The 12,734-nt window shown below is 40.1% G+C and overlaps 2 protein-coding genes across 4 annotated transcripts in view; both read right to left on the reverse strand.

Moving 5' to 3' along the window:
- Nucleotides 1–3,246, reverse strand: part of Cacybp (calcyclin binding protein) — an 11,073-nt gene extending 7,827 nt beyond the window's left edge. The window contains exon 1 of the mRNA XM_005363938.3: nucleotides 3,009–3,246. Coding sequence (XP_005363995.1) covers nucleotides 3,009–3,029 — 21 coding nt within the window. The 5' untranslated portion in view covers nucleotides 3,030–3,246. The remainder of the gene's footprint in view (nucleotides 1–3,008) is intronic.
- Nucleotides 3,247–6,724: 3,478 nt separating this feature from the next.
- Nucleotides 6,725–12,734, reverse strand: part of Rabgap1l (RAB GTPase activating protein 1 like) — a 657,680-nt gene continuing 651,670 nt past the window's right edge. For all 3 annotated transcript variants that reach the window (XM_005363940.3, XM_013352517.2, XM_005363941.2), the window contains one exon: nucleotides 6,725–11,958. In XM_005363940.3, the coding sequence (XP_005363997.1) occupies nucleotides 11,806–11,958 (153 nt within the window). In that variant the 3' untranslated portion in view covers nucleotides 6,725–11,805. The remainder of the gene's footprint in view (nucleotides 11,959–12,734) is intronic.

Genomic DNA, 12,734 nt, shown 5'->3' on the forward strand with positions numbered 1-12,734 from the left:
AAAGGCTTTAAATGACCCATTTACAACTGAAAGTGAATAGCAGAAAACCACAGTCAAAATGCAGAGGTGTGGAGTCTGAAGACTCAATAGATATATCTACAACGTAACTAACTCCTTGACCTAAGACTGGACAAGCCAGAAGATCAGGGAGTTTGTTGTGAGATTGTCTCCTATAAATATCCGAAGTTACACCTACCCCCAAAAAGTCTCACCAGCAGGACTGCCTAAACATGAACTGAACAAGGACAATAGGCATGTCAAAGAGAACAAGGAAAACATGATGTCTCAACCCTACACAAAGAACTAGGGGCAAACAAGAGAGGCTATGAGCATGAGAAAGTCTTCCCCAAGGAAGAGGACAGACTTGAGCATGTATGTACAATGAAAAAAAGAGGCCATGAAAATGAAAGAGAGCAAATGGGAGATTGGAGGGAGGAAGGGGGAAATAATGTAATTTATTATGATCTCATTTAAATCTTTTAAATGCTAGGTATTAGTAAAAAGGAAGCTAGCCTTCTTTTTATAATGGCAATTACTCCATGGCCTTTATGCTCTCACTTGTTGTACTTACTTCTAACAGTTTCTAAAAAGCACAACAGTGATGCTCCTGCCTACAATCTCAAGAAATATTGATTCTAAGACCCAAAACTGCACTCATCTTTTGAATATAGACTCAAAGCATTTCATTCAAAATAGTATGTCAGTGGTTTCAAAATTCACATGGATTCTAAATATCAAAAGTAAAGCAAGGCCGGGTGGTGGTGGCGCACACCTTTAATCCCAGCACTCGGGAGGCAGAGGCAGGCGGATCTCTGTGAGTTCGAGGCCAGCCTGGTCTACAAGAGCTAGTTCCAGGACAGGAACCAAAAGCTACGAAGAAACCCTGTCTCGAAAAATCCAAAAAAAAAAAAAAAAGTAAAGCAAGAACATATTCCCAGAATATGGATTTACTTAAGAGAAAGGAGACATATCAAATCTAGGTTTTGCTTTTGACTGGAATGGGAACCCTATTTCTAGGTGATGCATAGAATTTCCAGGCCCTCTTCATGGCCAGTTTTAAGCTCTAAAGTACTCCTTAGTAAGGTGTCAACTGAAGTGTTTTATAGAAGAATCATTGCTTAGCTTTTCTATTTGCAGCCCTGAAACCAAAAATAGTGCAGGTCCTGCGCATCCAAACTTTAAGGTGACCAAAATTGATAAAGTAGTTTCCTATCCACTTTATCCCACACTTTTTCTTGCTTTCTTGGCATGTATTTTTGTTTGAATCTCCTAGTTGTTCACTAGGGGCCTTAAAACCAACGTGCTTGGCCTGGCAGCACACACCTTTAGTCCTACCACTTTGGAAGCAGCGGCTGGCGGGTCTCTATGAGTCTGATTACCATGGCAAGTCCAAGTAGGACTATTTATTGAGTCCACCTCCACAAACAAAATGCTCAAAATGGGGAAAGAACCCAACTTTCCTCCCAAAGACATACAACTGGACACCAGGTACACACACATAGACGTATCATATCTAGGGAGACACACAACAAATCCATAAGGTGGTATGGATTTAGCACACACTCAGTGGCATTGTGAACAAAACACTGAAGAAAATAACAAATGCTATTGAGTATATGGAGAAATACTATCTTTTATGCAATTCTTGTGGAAATGGTAGTGTCCAAAGACTTGTCTTAATATCTGGCAACTGCATAGACTAAAAACATGCCCACAAAACTTGTTTACAAAGATCCAGAGTCGTCAAAGCGGAGGAGGAAGCGTGTGCCAACAGCTGAGTGCGCTCTATCTGTAAAATGGGTATTTTCAACATAAAAGGAATGTTGTACTGATAGATCACAGGTGTACTGATAGATCACAAATGAACTGGAACCTGCAAGGCACCAGTCCAGCTAGTGCCTTATCCAACACTCGATATATTTTTTTTGAGGAATGAACATATTCTGCAACTAAATAACACGGTTGCACAATAGAACTGTGCACCTGACTGTGATTTAATAAGGTGAATTTTGTCCCGAAAGGAAAATGGGATCTTATATGCATATCCCCAAATCTAAAGTTGAGTTCCTTGCTTTGGAGAGGGTTACTCCTAACTACCCGGGTGAGTGACTGTTAAGCTACTCAAGGCTCCAAGTGAGCACATGGTGCCCCAGGCTACTTACTTGTGGGATGATACCCACGTTAATACTTTAACATAACTTCACTTTTCTGCCTTTAAAGTCGATGTCTTGCTTTTCAAAGTGAGGGGGAAATTTCCGAAAAGCAAATATTAACTGATAGCCAACGCTTCTGTGAACACAATATACTAATCACATAAAACTCATATAGACCAGAAAACGAGCAATTCAATCATTCCTATTTTGTAGCTGAGTAAAACTTGAGGCTCCAAAAAAGTCAAGTCACCCACGCTCATAGTTTACAGACCTAAAAATAGACCCCACGCAATTTCCTACCATTACCTACAACTAAATTTCCAATTATTTTTTAATGCGTTTATTACATAAAGATTGGTAGAGCGCTTGCCTAGCATGTGCAAGGCCTGCAGGTCCTCCACCGGCGCTGCTAATTAAGTGACTAAAGTCAGTCGTAACCACTGCCCCGGTCGTTTAGAAATAACACAGAATGAATAACCGCCCGGTGGAATGAATGCGGCCCCAAATATGACGGCTCGTCGTGGAAGCACAGGAATTCCTCCCAATTGCCCTCTGCTCGGAGCTACCAGCTTCTGCAATGACCTTTGAGTTAACGGAGACTCCTGTTCCCTAGCCGGTCACCGGGAGCCGAGAGGACCTCAGGCACACTAGAGGGGACCCCCACCCGGGAGCCTGGCACGACCCGCGCCGCAGTGGGGCTCCTGACACACCCCCGACCTTCCAACCGCGGCCGGGCGCACGGGGCCCCAGGCAGGTGGCGGCGCGGAGGCCGCGGGCCCGCGACAGAGGCAACGCTGAGGACACGAGCCCGGGGAAAGGCGCGGCCACCGCCGGAGGGTCGAGGCCGACCCCTACCTCCTCCAAAGCGGAAGCCATGGTGTAGCGATCGGGCCCGAGGCCGGAGTTGCACCGGTGCACCGGAGCTGACAGGAAACGCGGAACACGGCACCCGAGAGCGACAGAGCGCCCGCAGAGAACTACACCGACCCAGCGCAACTCGGCGGCCCGCCCTCCACACGCGACGCCTCTGGAACCTTCGCGAGGTTCCGCCGCCAGTTCGTGAAGCCCCTCCCAGCTCCGCCCTCCAAGTGTGATCCCGCCCTCCAACCAGATCTCCTAGCAACGCTCAATTCTCGCGAGATAACGAATGCTCAAGAAGCGTCAGGCCTTTTCCTCTCCGCCCCTGCAACGTAGACGTCATTCCGCTACGGCGTAGCCTGGCTGCGCAGTCGCAGTTGCGGTCCACCGCCTGACGTAGCCGCGGAACTAACGCCTAGCGGTTTGGGGACCCCGGGGGAAGTGTTTAGAGTTACGCTGCTTCCGTCGCTAGGACGCCGGGCTCCCCGGCCGCCATTTTATCTTTGGCTACTGTGAGATGCTGAGCGGAAAGAACAAAGGAGCGAACTCAAAGCAGCACAGTTAGGTCCAGAAAGGACGGATATGTTAAGGGAGGAAGGCTTTTGAAGAGAACTCTGGTTTTTAGGTGGGCATGGGAATTCTGGAAACGTCCTGTGTCTAGCACCTTTGACGTGGCGCCATCTTGTAGCATTTTAGGAAGGGTTGCCCGGGCCATGTGACATACCCCTAGGCGCCGTGGTGGGAAGGCGGCCCGTCTTCAATGACCAAAATTTTGATTTTTGCCTTTCCTTTATGAGCGGTTGAGACAAGATTTCCAGTGCCTTTGCCTCAGTTATTTTGTTGTTTTCAGCAGGGTTTGGATTAAATTATCCTAGGTAAGAAATGTAGAGGAATTCTTAGAATGATATTCTGGTTATAGCAACCCGAATAATAAAGCCTCAGCTTTTACTATTTAGTTTCAAATTATTTTAATTTCTGACAGTATAGAGACATCTATAACACAGTTGAAAACATAAACAGTACCCATTGAGAGGTCAAGCAACTGCTGTCAGCTTTATAGATGCCAGGGAAGTGTTAGAATCAACAACTCTGAAGGAAAATGCTGCTATACCACATTTTACAGTACACTAGTATAATTAACATTACATTGTAATATTCGTGAATTTATTGCACAAACTTGTACAAAATCACTTATCAGATGGGAAAGCACATGGTGCTTAGTTGCTTTTAAATAAAAGTTTCAAACCACCATTTCCATGGCCTGTACCATTAAAAATGAAACCCATCTTTTTCTGAAGAGAAGAATGTAATGACTGTGCTGTCTCATTAAGAGACAAGCCACACCTACTCCCTCCTCCATCTGCTAAGGCAGGCTGATCTTCAGCTTTTGGCTTGAGCTCTCATTCTTTTTGGTCTTCCTCTCAGAGAGGCAGCTTTGCTTCTGCCTCTCTCGCCTCTTCCCCCTCCTCTCTCTCTCTCTCTCTCTCTCTCTCTCTCTCTCTCTCTCTCTCTCTCTCTTTCTCTCTCCTTTTCTCCCCTCTCCCTCCAGAACTCCCTTGAATAAATAGCCAACCTCACTCTGCATGTTGTATCTCTTACCCGCCTGTCACATGTCTCCCTGCCTGGGACCAGCCATCGCTTGGGACAGACAGCCCTCTCCCTGGGATTGGCTGCTCTCAGGGCCTGCTGGACATGGCTACTACTACCACTTGGGGACCAACAGTATTTCTGCTGCCTACTGCTGCCAGGGATCCTGCAGCATTTTTAATTTTTCCATTACAAAGACAATGAGAAAAACTTTTGAGGTTTGAGTATTGGAATAATTAAAAAGAAAGAAAGAAAAGGAGGAGGACATAACTACTAAAGTACAGAGAGATTTTTATTATAGATATATGGAGAAAACAGGCAGAGGGAAGTGTCCAGGCTGAACATGGCCAGCAGATTGAACCTGAACCAGGCCAGCAGATTGAACCAGTCCACCAGAGGAACTGCCATCAATTGGCTTGGACCAAAAAACCTGTATAGCAAAAATGAGTTTGAGTTGTATAGAGATTAGGCTGGGGTAAGGGATCCAGAAACCCAGCCCCAGTGAAGGAGAGGTTTAGGGTAGGGGGTAGGGTGAGGAGTGCTGGTAGGAGCCACAGGTACTGATTGAGAATTGTCCCAGGTTACTTTGAGACCCAACAGTATTGTTTCTTGATTTGGGTACAGGTTATAGTATTATGAGTTTGTAACATAAAAGTTGCATGGTTGGTTTGGTAACCTATGGTCTAGAAGAGAATTTTTCAAGGTGACGAAGTGTTAGTGTTACAGGGAGCCCACTGGAGATGACCAGTCTAACACAGTTAAAAGCTAATTCAAAGTCTTGTTTCCAGGCAGATAGGACTACACTCAGGTATTTGCGACCCAAGTGTAGACTTTGGTGTTTAAGGTAAGTACTTTTTAAATGCAAAACCACATCCTCATATCTCAACAGATGCAAGAGGAGGTTTTGTGTAAGCATACAGTTTAACAGAAGCTAAGTGGTTAACTGGAAGTTGAGATTTACACAAATAGGCAATCTTTCCAGATGGTTGGTGGGAAGAGGTGGGCCTAGGTCAGGCTGTGCTGAGTCACTCCTCTCCAAACTCAAGTTAGGCTCAGGAAGTTCACTGGGCCTCACCAAACTCAAGTTAGGCTTAGGCCCAACACTGGGAAACAATCCATGGTCCTCTACGAGAGGAGTAAATGTAACCACTGAGTCATTTCTTGAGCCAGCACTTCATTTTCTTTTAGCAAGCATTTTAAATATACTTCAAGTCTCACATCTTAAGGGAATCAATAAAACAAACTCAATTTGACTCCTTTAGTTGTTGACAAAAGTGCCTGTACACCATTTAGAAGCAAAACTCCATAGGCATGGTGATCAGATGCCTAGTCCAAACCAGCAACAGTCAAAAGTGAAAACTTAGTGGATATGCATTTAGAAGCTAGAAAGCATGTTTTTGGAGAAAAAAAGAATCAGATAATTATCACTTGGAAAGCAAAGGAAAAGTGAATTTTTTTTGGAGCCAGTTGCCTGGGTTTTAGTGCCTCTTCAGGTCTCTTTGGCCTTATTTCATTTGAAATCATTGTCTTTAAAGGTTATTAAATTAGCTCAAGATGATCTTCTTTACTTGTAGTCAAGGAATTTATTGTCCTTAATAGGCCATTGGCACTGGTACTACACTGTCATTCTGCCATGCTGATCCTGGAGCAAACTTCTATGTTTTTGTAGATAGAAGTTTCTGTCCTGCCCTGTCCCACAGCCATTCAGTCCCAAATAAACATACAGGCTTATATTAATTATAAAATGTTTTTCCTATTGCTCAGGCTTATTACTAGTTAGCTCAAATCACCCATATTTTTTCTATGTTTAGACATGTAACTTGGTACCTTTTCTCTGTAAGGCATTCTCTGCTTTCTCTGTGTATGGCTTATGACTGACTCTGCCTTTCCTCTTCCCAGAATTCTCCTACTCTGGTTGCCCCACCTACACTTCCTGCCTGGCTACTGGCCAATCAGCATTTTATTAAACCATTATGAGTGACAAATCTTTACACTGTACAAGAGCATTATCCCACAGCATGTTTTCTTTCTAAGCTAACATCAGTAAATGTTATAGAAGCACTATGGTCCAATGATTCAAAATAAAGTTAACTTGAAAAAAATTCAGACACAGGGACTTTAAAACAGATGTTTATTACTGTTTAATGGGACCAAAGGGGCAACACAAAGCATTGAAAACATCACTGGCTCACAAAAACAGCCACCTTGTTACCTTCTTGGTCACATTTGTTTTTTCACAAGGTTTCATTCACACATCTACACAAGATACCAATCCAATTCAAGTTCATAACGATTATAAAAGTAAACATTTATTGAGACAATGTACAATAAATTGCACTTTCTTAACAAGCATCACATTTACATTAATAGAGTGTACTATACATAATACATGGCATTATGGAAACAACTAACTGGTCAATGTTTATAGAGGAAGAGATTGATGGCTAATGTTGCTTTTACAGTCAATTAGCACTTCCAGACTAATCAACTCCTTTATTCTAACCTGTTTTCATTGTAGATGCCGGGGAAAACCATGTCTCATAAAAACAGACAGCATAAGGTTTGTACTATCTCCTCAGTAAGGCATAATAAGCAGGAGTTGGAAAGAAAAGAATGCGGCTAACAAAAATCTTTCTCCTAATTTGAACTAAAAATCCATGCATTATGCAAAATGTCAAGAACAGCAAAATTAATATAGAAGGCCATTGGGACATCTTGGATTCTGGGATCATCTCCAGCTTTATTCTTGTGATTTCATGACATTAGTCTTTTGATGCATTTATGTTCTCAAAAACCAGTTTTTAATATATCTCTCCATATGTAATATAGTTATTCAAAGTTGTAGTTTAGTGAAAATAATCTTATGTGTTAATCAGTTGCCAATAAAAAGTAATTCATTTTCTTCTCAATGATTCATTTTTCTTAAACTTTTCAAATACAGTTAATGATAAACCAGAGATGAGGGCAGAATGAGGGAAATACATTGATGGAGACAGTTTTATAGTAGGTAGCATGTTTTATTGGAGGTAAGCTCAAGACGTAAGTTTTTGTCTGTTTTAAGAGGAAATTGAGAATAATACACAAGATAGCTGACTAGTCACTTAAATTCCATAAACATCTACTTTTCTTACAATTTGAGATCAGGATCACTTGTTGAGGTATAGTCCATATGGGGATCCTCATGTTTGCAGAATTTGAAAGTTAAGGAAATAGGTAACATAAAGTGCCTTGCATGTATTACATATAAACCACCATAAGAAAGAAAGAATGCTCAGTGTGGCCCTCAGCACAAAGACTAGACAGAATTTTATGCTTGGTCACTGGAAGCAGGCCACAGAGCTGCTGTCTGGGCTTCCAGTTTTGATCACTATTTCTTGAAACCTAATGTGTATTTGGTTGCACGGTATCTAGGTAAACAAAAGAAACAGGGATACCCTATAAAATTTCAATACACACACACACACACACACACACACACACACACACACAGTGCACACACGCAGATGTATCCCTAACTATTCAAACCATACAACAGAATTGTTCATTATCTCATTTGCTAGATATTAAAGCAAGAGAATCATCTATTGTAGAGTATTATAAAGAATAAGTTATGTAATACAATCATTTTCTAAGTTTTTCTTAGAAGATAAAACTAAGTCTTTTTAAAATGTTCTTTCTGTCCACTTAAAGAAGTCCTAAAATACAGATAACCACCTTAATGTTGGATGCACTGGTTTGGTGAATTCATTAGCAGACTTGATTTCATTGAAAGCACAAGAAAGCTAAGTCCTGATATTAGCTACACATTTGATTTCTTTTTTGTTTGTTTGAAACAGGGCTTGGTTAGCTTGGAATTCACTGTGCAGCCCATGCTTGCCTTGACCTCACAGGCATGTCTGTACCTCAGCCTCCTGAGTGTAGGGATTGTGCATGTGTATCACCACAACCAAAACTGATTCTTGATCTAACAGACTAAAGGTCTAAAGTTTTATCTGCTGTTCCCTCTCACCTGTATATTGTTTGTGTTCTTACTTTAGATAAGAAATGAAACCACTAGTTACTAACCGGAAAATAGTTGAAATGGAGTAGTGGTTTGAGAAAAATAAGTATATACTATAGGAAAAAGTGAACATTTTAAAAAACAAATGAAATAAAAATTGAAATCTCATCAGCAGTACAAAAGGGGTCTTTTCAACATTATTAGGTAAATTCAAGAAAGCCAAAGAAAAAGAAATTACTAATTCAATAATTAGTGAGGGGATGATAGATACTGTATGAAAAAATAAGTTTGCAGGCCTATGTGGCATTTCCATTACTGTTTCTGATAGGATCTCATATACTGAAGTGTAGTGAACCAAGAACTTCTTTACATTAAATTACATGTACTAAAAATAACCAAAATGTGACTTGGCTCAGGGTGTGAACTAAACATAGGCACTCCAAAATTCAGCATGGTGTCTTTCAGCTTTGAGAATATACTGCAACTATCAAGTTATAAAAGGCAATGAATGAGTTGAATCTTCACTGTATTCTATAGAACACAATGAGAAGAGAAATGATCATTCCCAGATGCTGCAAATATTAGCATTTTAGGATACTCATGATAATGTAAATATTAGGAAAGGATGAAAGAAAGTACCATGTTTGAAAATTTTCTTGGGTAATTGGCTGGTTTATTTTTTTTCTGTAAGGAATTCAAGAGACTAATTTTGGCTGTTATGGTACCTGCTTATAATCTCAGCATTTGAAGGCTGAAGTAGGAAGGTTCTAAGTTCAAGCCTAGCTTAGACTACATAACTGGAACCTGTCTCAAGAAAAAAAAAGTTGCAATTGTCAAATATATAAAATAGTAAGTGAAATTATGATGAACTTTATGTTGGTATTCTGGAGTTCTCAAGCAATAGTAAGGAATGTATAGTTTGGGGTGCTGCTATGGTGAAATAATGAATAAGAAATCACATACTACCTTTTGAATTTTCTTTCAATCTTTACTGCTGCTACTAACGCAAAGATGCTATAAGGAAGGGCAGTTTAAACATAATAACAAAATACCAATATGCCTGCCCAAGTATCACATGGTACTGGAGAACAAAAAAGATTATGTATTGCCATTATGTCTTTTGTAAGAGCTAGATGAAAACTCAAAGATATATTTAACTCTTAAAATATATGCTCCTGGTGATTTTGTTTAAACAGAAAAAGAAAAGGAGCCATGAACCTGAAAAGATTCTTGCTCTAGAGCCATTCTGTTTCCCTTATTTACCATTTATGAAAATTATGCAACTTAGGTATTCTGTGGAATGTATTTATTTTCAGAGGTTAGAAGAGCTGTGGATGGAATAAGAGGTCCACAAAGGTTCATCTGAATTTAGCTGGCTATTTGAAAAAGAGACTGTTCCAGGAGTCAAAGTGCACAGTACCAATAAAGCTAACTGACGGCACTAAATGATTGATAGAAATGATGGAATGTTCTAGCCATTAGATTTTATAGAAAAAATAGCTTATTTAAAACACTAATGCAGGGAATGTTATGTCAACAGACATATCTGGAGTGCTGGGTTATTGCCTTTTGGTAAAAAGAAATCAATCTTCTGATGAAAGACACCAGAACTAAAACAGAAATTTCTATAAGGGAGTTATTGTTTAATACGTGTAACATATCAACCATATCAGTCTCATGGTGATAGAGACATTTAGATATTAATGAAATTTTACTTACTAGAACTCAAAAATGATTTTAGAAGAAAGGGTCTATCACGAGCAACTTGAAGGTGGTGGTGGTGGGGCTCCATCTGAGGCTTACCTCTCGAGTGTGTATTACAGTTACAAGATATGGCACAGAGGAGAACCGCTCTGGTACTACACAGTCTGAGATACTTTGAAAACAGTGCTTAACAATGAATCCAAAGATGAATATGAATAAATGTTACTGTACATGACCTACAGTATTTTGCTTGTTGTAAAGGGACCAGAGACCTCCATAATAGCTTAGAAAACAGAAAAATTAGTTTGTTCTTACCAAAGAATTTCTTGTGAGGGCTATTTATACAGGCATGTCATATATAATTGAAAAAATATTTGCACCAATTTTTTAACAGTAACCTTATCTTTCCATGAGTTAAGTATTTCTATAAAGATTTAGTCAATCAAAAATGTGAAAAATGCACTTATTTTTCTTTATTCCCAGGTGTGCAGGGCACACTATTTTAGGGTTATTAGGGAGAAGTTAGAAAAGTTGCCTAACACTAACGTGCTAGGAAGCTCCCTTTAACTTCTTGGCAATATACCAGCCTTTAGTAAAGTAGAGAATATCAGTGTTTGCCTTAATGAGTTTGTCAGCATCCAATGGCTCAGTACTATTCCACTGAAGTACAATGACTAACATGGACCTTTTTTAGACTTCTCCAATGAAGGGTCCCTAAGTCTGCAACTTACAGTATCCATCTTTGAGGTTATATTTGCCACAAGTCACCTCTATGTTCATACAAAGGCACATCAGGAGAATGAGCCCCATGTGGAGTCCTTAAAAGGGCCTGCTAGAATGCCAGAGCTAGATGACTGTATTGCACATTTACTGAGTCTCTATTTACCTAGAGTGCAGTAGCCCATCTACTCCAGCTTGGCACTCAATTTCCAAAGGTAGCCAACTCAAAATAATTTGGGGGAACTTTCAAGCCAACCCCTGGTCTGTTCTTTTCAGAGTAGCACTACTCTGGAAGTCACTATCAGTGGTCATGTACAGTTCCACACTGTGCTTTATCTGAATAATCCTGGAACGTTAGAGAAGTTAGGTTTCCCTTGAAAAACAGAATTCTGTGACAAAGATCTTACCCATTTTAACCTTGGAATAACAAGTCTCCATTTTTATGTGAGATTTAAAAAAATTATGAATAATTAATTCTAAACAAAAGCATTTAGTTCTAGATTACTTATTTCCAACTAAATTCCAGGCATATAAAACAATGTGTAATACTATGACAGATGTGAATGTGGCTTTCCATGAAGAAGCTGAGAAATAGATATTCAACATAAATCAGGTCAGTTTAAATATCATCCCTTTGAAAAATGTCATACACGAAAGACAGAGCTATTACAGATTCTAACTTGCTTTCTGGTCTCCTTTACTTTCTTTCAAAGGGACAACAGGAAGAATTCTTGGTTTCTGTTGTTTTGATCATTGTGCTCTTATGCTCGGCTGAGGCTGGAGCTATGTGCTCTCCTTGGGTGGCTGAGGAGCCTGTGGTGGCTGTAGGGGCTGGGTGCCTGTGGCTGTTTTGATAGAGTTCAGGGTTTTGCTAAACCAAGAGTTTTTTGCAGCTTGTATTTCATTCATAAGCGCTCCTCTCTGATGCTCTAGTTCCTAATGGAAGAAGAAGATCACAGGTTACATAAATGCCAGAAGAAATTAAGAGCTACTGTTTAGATTCACCAGGCCTCTGAAACCCACCCTCCCTCAAAGCCTAGGGGATATTCAGTTGGATTCCTAATGGAAGAGAAAAGTTGAGAGTTAAAACAGTTACCAATGAAAATGAGAATCCATGCTTTCTATGAACAGTAAAATTAACCACATTTTATTTTCCCTACCTCCTTGCCATTTAGGTACAAATTTAGGTTTAGGTTGCAATTGAATATTACATGTTTAAAACCACAAATAAATATGAGTAAAATGAGTTTCAATTTGAAAACTGCCCTTGAGAACATTCAGGGTCCAGACTAGACACACTGCTGAGGATCTCCAATGCAAGAGTGGGATGGGGTTACTGGTGAAAATCAAAGAGATCAGTCTACAAGGAAGCCAGGCCCGTTTTCCTAATTGCTATTATCCAATATGCAGAGAAGGAAGGCAAGAACAACAGAGGTGTTTGGCCTGTCATTTTCAAATTAGTCAACAAAAACGACCAAGTGAAGGACCCGAGACAAACATTTCAGGGTAAACTAGGGGAAGGGGGAGCACACTATAAAATATAACTTTAATTATTAAAAATTTATTTAACTTACATTTGTGTCTATGAATACATGCTATAAGATGTGATGGTTTAGGATACATTAGGGATACAAAATGTACCAACCACATGCAGGATCATCATAACTTTAACCAAAGATAGTATTTCTAAAGTCCAGCTTCTTTTTAAAGAA

The sequence above is a fragment of the Microtus ochrogaster genome (assembly GCF_000317375.1).
Source record: "Microtus ochrogaster isolate Prairie Vole_2 chromosome 6 unlocalized genomic scaffold, MicOch1.0 chr6_random_2, whole genome shotgun sequence".
NCBI classification, from domain to species: domain Eukaryota; kingdom Metazoa; phylum Chordata; class Mammalia; order Rodentia; family Cricetidae; genus Microtus; species Microtus ochrogaster.